The sequence below is a fragment of the Gallus gallus genome, chromosome 2, assembly GCF_016699485.2.
Source record: "Gallus gallus isolate bGalGal1 chromosome 2, bGalGal1.mat.broiler.GRCg7b, whole genome shotgun sequence".
NCBI lineage: Eukaryota > Metazoa > Chordata > Aves > Galliformes > Phasianidae > Gallus > Gallus gallus.
In genome coordinates this window covers 4,529,860-4,544,601 of record NC_052533.1, presented here as the reverse complement: position 1 = coordinate 4,544,601, position 14,742 = coordinate 4,529,860, and the positions used below count along the sequence as shown (strand labels likewise).

General features: G+C 44.1%; 1 protein-coding gene across 9 annotated transcripts in view; it reads right to left on the bottom strand.

Moving 5' to 3' along the window:
- The window catches only part of CTDSPL (CTD small phosphatase like), a 71,100-nt gene that overhangs the window by 31,335 nt on the left and 25,023 nt on the right, over nucleotides 1-14,742 (bottom strand). For 6 of the 9 annotated variants that reach the window (NM_001001316.2, XM_040677180.2, XM_015281052.4 and 3 more), the window contains exon 2: nucleotides 1,983-2,137. In NM_001001316.2, coding sequence (NP_001001316.1) covers nucleotides 1,983-2,137 — 155 coding nt within the window. Of the gene's footprint in view, nucleotides 1-1,982; nucleotides 2,138-11,825; nucleotides 13,512-13,834; nucleotides 13,935-14,742 lie in introns of those variants that run through there. The other 3 variants (XM_046919559.1, XM_046919562.1, XM_046919551.1) reach the window with 2 other exon arrangements.

Genomic DNA, 14,742 nt, shown 5'->3' with positions numbered 1-14,742 from the left:
CCTGCCCGCACAGCTCTAGAACAAAGCTCTTCTGGGAGAAAGCACAGGCCTGACAGAGTGAGAACATTCAAATATATCCAAATCTTCCATGCTGCTTTTCTGACTTGGAAAGAATTTCATGCTTACACTAACCACATTAGCACTGAATATAAAAGTGACACAGAAAAGCACACAGAGCTTATTAGACTGCAGCCTTCCATTTAGGATAGAATTGTTACAGACCTATTTGCACTCAGTGAGACTGACCCAAAAACTTAACAGCTCTCATTTCCTTTCTGCAAAGAACTGTACACGTCTGAGTATGTTTCACTGCGCTTGAATAAAGTGAAGTTGAATAATTTATTATTATTATTTTTTTTAAGGTATTCATTGGACATTTCTACCCAATTACGTCGTAGTCTGATAATGCTGTGCATTCTGTGAGTCGTGTTTTGGACTCGCAAAGAAGGATTGCACAACTGCTCACCGAGGCGGTGCAGCACAAGGATGGAAACCTGTGCAAACACACATGCAATCACTTGCTCAAGGCTAAGATACTATTTAGAAAGTCATTACGTGTTTCACATTTTGTACTCTGAATGTTTTGATTCCAGAGCATTTGAGCTCAAGTTTGCTATACATTTCTTTAAAACATTTCTCTTATTTTTCTCTTAATTGCAATTTTGCTGTCATCCTTACCTATGCCTCTTATCTGCCCACCAACACAGCAGAAAAAGGCATTTCACTAGTTCCCCATTTACTTTCTTTTTAAGGTGAACATGCACATACATGCTACACGCTATTCTCAGCTTTCCTTCAGCATATCCAAGCTAGATTTCCCTCACTTCAGCTGAAATGAACCTTAGCTAAGAGAAAAACGATATTAAAATGAACACACAATTCTTCCTTTTGGCAGAGGAATTTTTCAGTGCCCTCACACCCTGTCCCCCTTCCTCCCACCTCCACCCCCCCCAGTATTATTCTTGGTCTCTGTCACATGATTTGCTTTCCTTTCCTCTCTTCCTCCACATTAATTAAAAAAAAAATAAAATCAAACTATAACCCAAATCCAAAGGAGTGGGCAAAGCAGGCAGGAAATGAGCCACATCAAATATATAGAGCTAGTGAGCAGAGCAGAAGTGAAAAGTTAGGAACTTATTTATTTCTGTGATTATTTCCCATCATAGATACACCCCTACTTGCAGCCTCTTAAAAATGGAAGGGGAAATATCTTTCAGTTTCAAGCATAGCACAAGTGGAGTTTGGAGATTATGAAAAAGATGGTATTCCTATGCTCACACTGAACTAAAATCCTTCAGTAATATAATGCAAATCCACTTGGTATCTTCAGGTTGAAAGACAACACAGGAAACTTACTTGACACGATTTTATGTGCATGTCAAAGCAGTTTAATCACTAGAACTCAAAGTAAGTAACCTGCTGCTCTTAACAGACAATGCTTAAAAGTGCTGAAAGTTTAAATTAAATTGACTGATTAGGTTAACAACCCTATAAACATAGGGTTCTTCTATAGCCAGAAGACCAAAAGCTGATACTTCTGGACTCAGTGTGCATTAAACACAGGTGGAGTGGTTAAAAAAAGTCGAAAGGATTACAGTTCTCTCCATTATTGGGCTGTTTGTATGTCACTGAAGACATTTGCAAGTGACATTCAGAGCAGCTTCACTATGCTTTAATGTGAAATACTTCAATCTTCCCTTATTTGCAAAAGGGAACTAAAACTAGGAAACAACTTGGCATCTGGAGTGTTATGGGAAGTCTACATTTTTAGAACATCGTACTCAGGTCTTAAATGTCATATCATAAATTCAGAGACAAGTTAGTTTTACACTGCAGCTGAATGGATACTATCAGCAATTCCCCATCAGCTGATATAACACATTACCCATGAGGCAAACCTGCTGAGACAAACATTTAGAAGTACTTTGTTAAACCTCAGTTAGCAAAGACCTTTGGAAAGCAGAGTAAGAAAAGAGTCTGACCTTCTGAAGTCCTCCATTCTCCTCCACCAAAGGAGGAAGAGCACTGGTGCTGTTGGTAGATGGTGGTTCGACATTGTAGTCACGAAAGCAGCAGAATAAGGTGCTAAAGATACTCCGACTTCTCTGCTTCTTCAAGCTGATATTACATTGGGACACTAGAATAAAAAAAAACAAAACAGAAATAAATTCATATAATACAGACCTACTTTTCCAGATGTACAATGGCTGAACTCAGACACATGGTTATTGGCTTAGAAGTTCTTCAACCTTAACAGAAGTTTTCCATCATATTGAGACCTCCTTCCCTCTATTTCAACACATTCTCTGTCAAACTCTGAGAATGGTGCTAGCATACTACTGACCAACCTAAGCCTCAGCAGAATCACAGGTCACCATGTTGTTCTAAAACATAGTTTTCAGATTTCCTAGAAATATATTTCCTAGAGGGTGGTGATGCACTGGAACAGGTTGCCCAAGGAGGCTGTGGATGTCCCATCCCTGCAGGCATTCAAGGCCAGGCTGGATGTGGCTCTGGGCAGCCTGGGCTGGTGGTTGGTGACCCTGCACATAGCAGGGGGTTGAAACTACGTGATCATTGTGGTCCTTTTCAACCCAGGCCATTCTAAGATTCTATGAAATATCCAAAGAAGATACTGCAAAAAAAAAAACAACCTATGAAATAACTAAAATATGTTTTCGAATTGAGGATGCAAATGGGACTGATCTAAAAGAGAAGAGATGTAACAAACATCTTCACTGCTGCCTGGGTGAATTTTCTGGCCAAACCCATGATCATGGGTATGATATGTAAACTTCTGCAAGGTCAGAAAGAGATCTGGGATAGTTCTGAGTTTCTCTGCCACTCACAGATTGGCAGGGTTGCTGGAGAAACAAGATAGAGGCAGCCCTGGGAGCTGAAGGATCAGGTTAGGAGTGGGTGTTGCTGAAGGAAAAGAAAAGCCAGGACTCAGGTTTAGCACTGCACCATGTGATATGCACCATGACAGCACACCGATTTCTTTTTCCCCTGAACTTTGTAAGGTATAAGAACATAACATGAAACTGCTCCACAAACAATTTCTATGCACAGAATTCCTCCCCAAGTCCCGACTGTGCTTTATGATGAAGTCCAGCAGATATTGTAGGCCGGGACTGAACCAAGGCCTCACTGCAGAAAACATCTCTATGAAGTTAATAGAAGGTTAGTGTTAAGCAAGAAAAACTAATTACTGAACATTTGCATAAGGATGCTTCTGAGCTTTGTCTTCAGGAGTTCCTGAAGGTTTTATCTCACATCCATGCACACCTTATATACCAATGCCCCCACAAACGCTGTCACTGTAGTTCCTCATTCCCTGCTCCATACAACTAACAATCACACTGGGCACAGCCCTCATGGGCTCTGCAAGAGTCTCCAAAGCCCTTTGTCCACATACCCAAAGATCCAAAAGATTCTTTTCACCGCATCTCTTGGATTGGAATTCAACAAATTGGAATTCAACAAATAAAGTGAAGTGCCAACTGTTTGATGCTCCTCCCTTGATGATCACTAAAATCTAGCGCCATTCTTTTCACTTGAGACGTTGTCCAAACAGGCTATGTATATACCTTACTTTGCAGGGGCTCTGATGCAGATCAACACTTTCAAACCAGAGGAATGTCCCACCTAGAGCTTCCCTGCCCTCATCCTCATGAGACCTCTCCTTGCTTACAACCTGTGGCTGCACGCTGCCTGCAGGTAAGCTCATTCCCACCTTGCCCACAAGTTTCTGCAAGTCACTCTGGTCCAAAGAACTGTGCTTCTCAAGGTCTTCCAACCTGTCCGAACGAACCCACAGCATTACTGAATGCGAGGAAGGGCACAAGGAAACATAAAGGCAAGTTTTAAAATAAATTACTGTAACCACACAAGACCAAACAGAAGATATGTAACCATACTGCCTGGCTAGGCAAGGAGAACGGGAAGGGAAACAATGAAGACAACTGTTACAGTGGAAAATAACACCCAAGCATGCTTACAACATAAATCCACAGCATCCTTGCAAACCTGCCATGACTCACGTTACCCTTTGGAGGCAGAACCTTTGTGCTTTTGTTCTCCAAATGCAGGAACTGCAACAGCAGCGTGAGTTACAGGGTGAGGAAAAGCTCCTCCCTCATGGGTGTATTCCAAAATACAAGTTTAGTCCAGGGCCTCTCCCATCAAATTGTGCTGCGGTTGTGTGAAAGACGGTTAATTTGTGCTATTGAAAGTCACAATTAATTATAAAAATGCAATTAATTATAAGACCAGACTGCCACGCAGCCGCCGTGCGCAAAGCCCTGCGCACTCAGGAGGCACAGCAGGCAGCCTGGCAGCTCCCACTCTGCTCCGTCCCCCCGTGGCCCACGAGGCATCCAATTATTGCTGCTGCTTGCTAATGAAATGCACGCAATAGCCAGCCCTCCTGAAGAACAGAAACAGGGTAATGAAGAGACTTCCAGTGCGTTTCCAGACAAACTAAATGCAATAAAATGAACATCTGCGCATCACGAGCGCTCCGCGAACAAGGTTGTTTATAAGGCAAAATGGGAATGTGCAAGTAAGAATGAAGTAGCATTAAACAAAACCTTTCTTCATAAGAAGGCAGCTTCTAAATTTATACATGATTACAGATGCGTAATGTCTCGATCTTAAGATTTCTTAGGAGAAAGATTAAGTTGTGTCATTTACAGAAGTCAGAGTCACAAAGCAGTTCTGATGTTTGGAACATGCACATCAGGACATAAGTTATTTTATAATGCTTTAAACAAAATCTGCACACGATGCCCAGATTGCTTTGGTTTTTAAATCCCAACTGACCTCCACCTCATCCAATAACGCTCTGGAAATGTTTTTGCTGCAGCAGCTTCAAGGAAAAACCAACTTTTGCCTGATAATAATTATTAGCTGCATTCCTTAAGTGTGGGTGGATGAAATATTCACTGCTGCTGGAAGCTCACTTGCTAAGCATTGACAGCAGTGAATTTCAAACCACGGCGCAGAGCTCTGCTCTGCCTTCTCTGTACAGTGCTGTGATGCTCCATCTGCTGTAGCTGCTCAAGGCTGAACGCAGGGACTGGCCAGACTGCCCTCTGAACTGACCAGGAGGAAGAAGCAGCCACGAAAAGCCTCAAAACAGCACATAAATCATGGTTCCAAGGAGAACCCAAAGGATTCCAAGGAAAACCAAACGGCTGGTATGCTACAGTCTGTACACTACAGTTGGATGTACATATTTATGATGGTATATCCTTCATATCACGTGTTACTACTCATCTGAGCCACGACTTAAAGATAAACATCCTTGCTGTCTTTCTGTGCTGCAAGCATTCAAAAAAAAAAAACCATAAGATCTCGTGACCAGGAAATGCTAAATGAAAATAAATCCATCTGCCAAAGCTCACCTCCTCACAGCCATCCAGCTTGAAGGCTTTAGGAACAGACCCACTGCTTTGGGGGCATTCACATTTAATAATGAAGCCAGAAAGTCAAAACAGCTTTTAACAACCTAATTAACCTGCTGAACCATGCTGTGAGCAAAATACCTTTGAGTTCACATTATGCAGTGCAGAGCCTCCTCTAGCCAGCTCCTCCACTTCTGCTCTGCTTGATAAGGCAACAGAGCTTCACTGAGACCACTGCCACACATAGGTGTCATCTCCAAAGGCCTGAAGGGTACATCCCTTTGTGACCCAAGAAGTTCAAGCAGTCAGGGATTAAAACAGGTGAGAGTATGACCCAGTTAAGAGATGTCAGGCTTGCAAGATCCTTCCAGCACAATGGAGAGGGAGCTGCTGTACCTCCATGTGAACATCTGGACGGTCTTTGAATAGGCCTGGATGGGGCCAGTCAGCCTTGCCTTGGTTTTTCCTCAGCTAGCATCTGTCCCATACTGGCACCCAATTGCCTTGTTGGCATGTGCTATCCTGAAGGACCAAAGATGGACCAAAGATGGACCAAAGATGGACCAAAGATGGACCAAAGATGGACCAACCCGCACACTTGGCCTTGTTTCAAATAGGACTAAGTAGCTGATGAGCACATAAAAAGGTATATATGCAAAAATGCTGTACATCCTTGTGCATTTACTCATACACACGATTCACAGCTCAACCTTTTCCTCGTATTTGCCCTCTCCAGACCTCCTATGTTCTGCCGGAGCCAGGGACACGAGTGCTCTAAAGCACGGATCTGCTTAAAAAAAATAACACACAAAAAAATCAATGCACAGCCACACCCCACAGATACTCTTCTATCAGCTGTGAGCCTGAAACAGCAACAGAGCTGCCATATCTACAAAAGAACAAAAGCACTTCAAAATGATAATAAAAGGAAGAAAGCCCCTCATCTCCCTTCCGCACCGCATACAAGGCAAAATTTAGTGTCCCTTGGCAGAAGTGACCAAACTCAACCTCTTCCCTTTTACCCAGACATGGTATTTCTTGCTATAGAATTGGCAGTGCAGAAGTAAGACTTCAGAGCAGCCTAAGAGGAAAATAAAGCAGCGCAAATAATGCAGAAATAACTCCAGTGACAAAAGATCACCACTATTTTTAACCGAGTGGAAAATGCAGTGAGCTGAGCTACACAGGAAGCATGATGGAGCCATATTGTGCTGCAAAATAAACATCACTTTTTGCAGTGACACGACGGAGCCTCCTCCCTGCACCTTCTGTAGGGTTAACGCTCCCTGCCACAGCAACCTATAAATAACACACACATCCCTCGAAACCAACATATTTCAAGCACCGTCACGCCACAAAGATTCACTGTTAAAAAGATGGGGCTTTTTCCCCCCCCATAAAAATCGAGGCGTTTCGGGAGCTGCCTCATTTCTGAGCTGCTCGTGCTGGAGCCATGCCGACGCAGAGGGCTGCAGCAACAGGAAATACTGCGCGGTCTGGGCATGCATTGCATTCCTGTCCCGCCCCAAGCCAGCGGCCAACAAACAAACCTTTCTTCTAGTAAAAAGGGGAGGGGAAAAAGAAAAAAAAAAAAAAGAAAAAAGCCAGGCAGACTGCACAAAGTTCACCAGCAGATGTGGCCTGTGAATGCAAGTGGAGAGAAAGAACTGAGTGCAAGCGCAATGGCACAGCATTGCAAAGATGGGGCAGCAAAAGGCTGGGAGCCGCCATGCGAGATGGGCAGCTCAGAGGTGCTGGAAGGCAGGATGGAAGCCAGAGGGTTTGCTTTAAAGGTTCATAGCAGCTCACAATCGAAGTACAGCCATTAGTCAAAATGGAGAGGATTTTGTAGGACAAGATTTATTTCTGCAATAAGAGGGCAGGTTTATGGTTTGAGTATAACATGGAGCACTACAGAATAGGTACTCAGTTTGCCTTCAATCATAAACATAACAAGGAGAATTAGTAGGCAGAATGTATGTCTATGCATCATGGCTCCTTTGGATTGCTCCCAGGTTGGCCTCTGAAATCCTGGAAGGTATCTTAAATGAAGTGGTTAAATACTTGAGTGGGAAGGCAGGAGAGAAGCAAACCCAGGGAAACACAGTGGCAGAATCTCAGGGTCTGTTCATCATGGCTGATATCCTCTGGCATCGGAGTGGGATTCGAGTCAAAACAGCAATGAAACGAATGTAAACATGCATGTGTTTATAAAGCAGAAATATGTACAGCATCTGATCTGCTCAGCTTTGTGCTGGGCTTGAGCGTGACATGGAGGGAAAGGGAGAAAAGAACTCACTGAGCAGTTAGAACACGGGGCAAGAGCTACAAGCAGGTGGGCACCTGGAGCACAGAGCCATCACTGTCTGCCCCCACATTCTTACACAGCCACGCTGCTGTTGAAGTGTAATTCACTGAACAATGCTGGCTAAGCCAAAAGCAGAGTGGGAAAGCAAGCTCAAGAGGAGCCCTTCTGCAGCGTTCTGCTGTAAGCTGTGTGCTGCACACCCAACAGGCACATTCCCCAGCTGCAGTGCACCTAAGGGATGCCATGAAAACAGAATGTACGGGAGAGACATCAAATTCTCAGCTCCACAGGCATTGTCCAGTGCTGAACGTGCCCAGTTAGGCACCTGCCGTACATATTTTATCCAAGCAATTCATCTTTCAAGTTGAAGTGTCACCCAATCCTAACACTGCCTGCAGAAAGAACATACACCTTTGGCACTTTTTGACTTGAAAAAACACCAGACAAGCGATTCACCAAACCTGAACAAAGAAATTCCTCGAGTCTCTCTCCCCCCAAAAATAATCCTAACCCCTCCAATCAAACCTTACCAAAATCGTGCCATCTGATGAAATAAGCTTCATTTACTTTTGCTAAATATAGCAGCAAGATGTTCCCATAGAGACAGCTACATTCCCAACCACACTTTTTGCAGCAAATCCTTCAGAGAGGCATCAAACCTAAAGCGTTAGTCTATTTTTGCAGGCTTTCTCATCTCTTCCCCAGGAACAGTTCTTTGCTCAGGGACTAATCTAGCAGGCACACTGATACAGGGTGCTCCCTTGCAAGAAGTTCTGCTCCTCCACCTTATGAATTTTTCAGTCACTCCCTGGGGACGCTTTAACTCAGGCTGCAGTTCTCCTCCTTGCCAGAAAAGTGGCTCATCCCAGCTCTGCTTCCCCACTGATCCACCTCTAAGAGCAAAAAAGAAACTCAAATGCCCCTTTTTTTAAACGTGTGTCATCTCAGATGTCTGCTTTGAACTACCACTTCTTTCTCCCAACGTACTGCTGTTGTGTGGACACTGCAGGCAGTTCTCATAGAACACACCGTGCCAGAAAGCCGTGCTGGTCCTGCTAACATATGTCTGTAGAACCACTGAAATCCCACTGTTTCTGAGAAAGACTGTAACAGAGTAAGAAACATGCATGACTGCAGGGAAGATTTACCATCTTTCTAGGGGTAGGAAATTGTTTCATTTTACAAAGTTAAAAAGACCTCAATAGAAATGCTGTCATTTGGATCAAATGCTGCTCTTCCCTGCTTCTTCCCCTCCCCAGTTTCTCTATACTCTACAACCCACACACTGCTGCAGAAAAAAGAAGCAACTCCAGTCATTTGGAAGAGGGAACTTTCTATAAATCACTGTCTCATTGGTGCTTCTTTTGCTAATGTGATCTGAAAGTAACGGTTGTTTCCAACAACTAAGACAACTTCTGAAATGAAGGTACAGCCAGCATACTGCTTGAGCAAGTTCCTGCAACCTAACGCATCCGGGAGAAAAACAGAAACATCAGATTTTGATCATGAACTTGACTGCTGCATGTTTAATCGCAGGGATTTACTAAGGAATAGTCCATAAGACTTCAGTGTATCTGTACAGACAGAACTCATCTTAGAGGAACTGCCAAAGCTGTGCCTCTTCCATCTTTAGCTTCCATGGAGTAGACTTCATCTAATCTTAGGCTATCCTCCATACATTCATTTTGTTAAATACTTGCAGTGTTCTGGATATGTACGATAAGTGAATATTGCAGAGAAAAAAAAATACTGTTTAAGATGTAGTGGGTGGCAACCCTGCCCAGGTCAGGGGGTTGGAGCTCCATGATTTTTGAGGTCCCTTCTAACCCGATTCACAGACTCACAGAACGGCTTGGACTGGAAGGGACCTCAAAGATCAACAAATTGAACGAATTTAAGTTGAGTTGCATTTTTTGGGAGAGCTCTACATATTCAGTAACTGTATTAAATCTAAAGGAATTACAACATCAGTCACTGGAAGGGTTTCAATTCAATAGGAGCACCCAGCTTCTGTCATTATACTTTGAGCAAACAGTTAAACCAAAAACCCACGAAGGCATGTGGCAAATTCTCATTCATAATTAGCTCAAACCAGCAGCACTGTGCTGCTGAGGCAGGAGACCTCTCACTTTGGCTTTCCAATTCCACTTCCCTGGGGTCTACTTAAGAAAGCCAGTAAGATACATGCTGTCAATTCTAGAAAAAAAAACAAGCATAATGTACTCACATTACGTTTAAAACATCTAAATGTCTATCCGAATCCAGATCAACTATTAAAGAAAAAGGCTGTGTAAGAAGGAACAGCCAAAACCAATACACGTCTGACAGTTTGAATGAACGATCCGGAGTCCGACAGAGAGTTTTATTTCCTCGCTGGCTACGTGTGTTCACTGTACCCAAACATGAAGCTGAACAAAACAGCAAAGCCACTTCTAGGAAAGCACTCGGTGTACTCACTCCATTCAGCAAAAAAGACAAAAAAAAAAGTAACGCTTAATGTTAAGAATCAAAAAGCCTGAAGCAATAACTACCAACAGCTACAAGGCAGCACAAGCAGTACCAGCACCCCCTGCAGCAGGATGGACGGCTGGCTGCCAGCCTGGCTTTGCATTAAGACTATTTTCAACTGATCCTGAGAGATACATTGTGAAATACTCATTCCCTGCTCACCTGATCGTATAGTTTGGATGGAAGATTTTACTCAATCCTGGACCATGAAAACCAGCACGTTCCCACCTGGAAATGCAATATTAGGAAAGCTAAACTAGGTTAAGACTGACACCAAAGATGCAGGGATGGGTAAAGTTACTGCAGGTTTCACTGAAAAAAAAAAAGCAGCAAAACTCGCCCAACTTCCAGCAATTCCTTCCCAGAACAAAGCCAGGCTTCATTGCTTGTTTAGAAATTCAGATTATCAGCAATGAAAATAAATGATTTCTCTTCTGACGTATTACGTATCCAACAGGAGGGGCTTTTCTCAAGGCATTCTGGTGCCTTTACCACGTCCTTCAGTGCTTCTCTTGCACTGCGGCCGGAACAGCTGCAGACATGTTCAGTTGTTCTCCAAAGCCCAGAACATCATGTACTTTCAGCCCATGTGATATATCCTCAACTTCACACAGAAAGGAAAGGGTGCAGTTTAATACCAATGCTTTAACTTCTACTGATCCTGGAAAGCAGAACACAAACTGTTTTGTTCTACAATGGAACACAAAATGCTTACATTTGTCAATGATTACGTAGCTACATCCCACCAAACCTGCCTTGCTACCATCACAGATCATGCCTTCAGCCTGTCAGAAAGGATAAATGAAGGTAAAAAAAATAAATAACACCTGCACCCACCAACAGAACTGAAGCTTTCTATGAAGCAGAACACGTGCAGGTCTGCTGGCCTCTGTCCTACCTGGCAAAAGAGCTGCCTTTCTTCATTGTTGTTGCAGTGCTAAGGGTATTCAGCTCGTTCAGTCCTGATGTAAGACATCCCTACCTCCTTGCATCCTCTTCTCTCAGCCACGAGGCAGCTCCATTTACCACTGCGTTAAGGAAGAGCTCAGTGCCCTGCAGCTCTCAGCACAGCAGACCACCAGCTCCTGAAGAGCAGACTTTACCCATTGGAGCTCTGATCCCCTCACCTGGTCTGAGAGCAGAAGAGAACAAATGCTCCCATCCAGGACATGCTCTGCGCTTAGCTCAGCTGGAAAATCCCAGCCACAGTAACCTGCAAAAGCTGAATCACTGTCTTCATCTATGAGCATCAACCAGTGGGACGTCCACCATTGTGACCATCCATTTTGGACAGCTCATGCACCACACAACAGCTCTCTGTACCACGCAACTCAAGGTTTGCCAGCCTGCAGTCATCCCCTGCAATGGGGCTCATGCTTGGCCTGAGACGGAACAAGGGAACAGCAACAGCCATTTCTAACCCCAAACCTGCCTGCAGTCCAGCTCTGCATGGCACAGCTTGCATTGAGAGAAGCCCTGTGTGGGGTAGTTGCAACCACAGCTGCATGCCTTGCTCATGTGCAGAGCTTTAAGCCCCCTTGGCTGGAATGCATTTCCACCAATAAATATCCCATTCCTCTGCCCAGCCCTGGCATACTCACTCAGTTACTAAAATCTAAACCAACTCCTGCATTTGAATTCATCTCCTGAAGCTCCATAGATCTAAAGCAGAAACGCGTTGTATGCGATTACACGCTTGCTGCAAAACAAGCAAAATATTTGGCATCTCTCCCACTCCTACGTAACCCAAAAAGGGAGGACAAATAGCTGCGTATCAGCTTGCTTCATACCAGCCCTTCCTACAAGACCGTATGCTTCTTGGGGACAGAGGAACGTATTATGAAGCAAATGCATGTCAACAGACAATTTTCCCAGCCCTAAATATAACAGAGATTAGCAGTACAAGTACAAAGCTAAGCTGTACAGCACTGAGGGTGCACTCACCCCCCCTTTCTACTGAAGAACTCTGGTCCCATCCCACTGGCCCAGCACAAGGCGTTGGCTGCAGCCCCACAAAGAATCACAGAATCATGAAGGTTGGAAAAGACCTCTAAAATCACCAAGACCAACCACCGACCCACCCCACCATGCCCACTACCCACATCCCTCAGTGCTACATCTTCACGGCTCCTGAACACCTCCAGGATGTGTGACTCCAGCACCTCCCTGGGCAGCTGTGCCACTGCATCACCACTCTTTTTGGTGAAGCGTTCCCTAATATCCAACTTGAATCTCCTCTGGAAGCAACCAAAGAGCCCCAGTGAGCTCAAGGAGCACGCTGCCAAACCCCCCTGATCAGACTCAAACAGCAGAAAGCTTCTAGGAGGGAAAGGGTCCCCACATTGGAGTTATAACAGAAGAAAACAGTCTATTTCCAAGGAATTTTTATGGATCTTCTCCTTAGCCTGTTGTTGTCAGGAATCACTCCAGCTAACCACAGGTAGCATTCACAAAGCCAAGCTGATAAGCACTTGGAGGGTGTAATTTGCATCATTTGTCTACATTAGAACTCACCCCAAAAATGCCTGGTTTTGTTTTGTTTTTCTCTAAGAGAGGCTCTGAGGAATAGCTCAGCTGTTTATATTGCAAACAACTACAGTTCGGGGAGAGATCACCTCCCCCGGATCCCTTCTTTCCTGTAAGTCAGTGGAGTTGGCCAAGACCAGAAACAATCCATCAAGCGTAGTTGCACTAAAAATACTGCAAAATAACCCCTCCGTGCAACCCTTCTCCTCCTCTACCCATATCAATGCAATTATTTCCCAACCACTCCAAACTAGAAGTGTGCGTAGTTCAAATACAGATGAGAAACAAGACACAGACAAGACACAGGACTGGGGAACCGTGAGGTTCCTTGACAAAGGAGGAACCCCTGCCTGATTCCTGTGTGCCATGAATGCCTCCCATATCCACCAGGAGCTGCTGAGGGTTCCCCAAGTTTTCGGATTCCTGGGGACTCCTGAATACTCCGTGCCACACTGCAAGAAAAACACCGTGGTATGGAAAGTCTGATGACAGAATGTTTCAGGGCAGATTTATTTGCCCAACATAGTGCAAAAAGCCACCAGCTCAAAGATCACAACAAAATTCACAAGGGAAAGAGCTTACACAAACAGAGCAGAGCTTCTGGATGTACTTTCACAGCAGTTTTCCCCTCATTCTCCCTCCCTCCTTTTGCCAAGAGGTGAAAGTGGAACATTTTTTCATACAGAGGACGCCTTGGATGTAGAGCTGTGCAGCAATGAAGCGCGCACATGATCCATAAAGGCTGTTGTTGTTCCCCCCCCAAGCTGGGAAAATTCAATTATTCAAAGAATCTTCTTTAATCAGCTACTGCACGCTTATAGGCAAGGCCAAGCGTGGAAGAGGCTGCTTCATTCCCTTCCTTTAATGAAGGACGAGCATCATTTCCAAATACCTTTGACATGCCACACGTTGAGACATGCTTCACCACCATTCAATAACAAGGCGAGGTAATTACAGCACTTAGGTAATGTTTGTGCCTGCTTTCTGGTTTGGAGTTCCTTGCCGCTACCATAAGCCTTACGTTCAATCCCAAAGACAGCTCTATCTGCACAGATAGCCTCAAAAAAATGCCATTTCTACAAACCTGTGACATCCCTCCTTCTCTCCTCCTTATGGTACAAAGATCTGTACAAGCTCTGCAAGGCACTGGGATAAACCACAGCAAACATTAAGGAATGTGGCTTGAAGTCAGGATGTGGGAAAAAAAAAACCTGGAACATGAATTTTCCATTGCAAACATCAGTTTCAGATACTGCCATTAAAAGGAAAGACAATAACATACCCAATGAATGCTGGAAGGTCACTTGAACTGCTTCAAGTGACCGCTCTGGGCATTAAGCTGAGGTTTCCTTAAAACTCTGCATCAAGTGACAAAACACAAACCCACGCTGTACATCTTAGCAGGGTATACATACTGCAAAGAGAGAGAGAAAGGTCCATCTCCAACAGGAGAGCATTCACAAGTTAAAGCCCAAAGAGAACTGGATTCACCTTCCCACTCCAAGTTTCTATGCTTTAAGACAAGTGGCTTCATGTATCATGTGCTGTGGGTGTCTGCAGAACACCTTTTTAAATCTGGTCCCAAAAAATAACACATATATAACAAACCAACCCACAGAACATGGACAACGTACCACCTGCATCGTTTTGAATCACAGGTGAGACACACCAGCAGCCTTCCTCCAGGAGGTCGGGGCTGAGCAGGTATTAAACATGAGAGGTCCTCATACAATTTGTTATTAAGGTCCAAAGGAGCATTTAGCCTCCAACATCCTAACTTTATTCCCTGCTCATTGGTAGCATAAAATTCTGTCGTTGTATCACGCAACATTTTGTCCCACACATTCTGAGAATGACACGAAGCATATGTAGATGAGGCCCTTAATATTCAAGGAACAATTTAAGTTAGGGCTTCCACAAAATCTAATTGTGGTGTTCGGTGTTTGTATACTACTAATTACGGATATTTTTCTTATTAATAAACTAATTGTT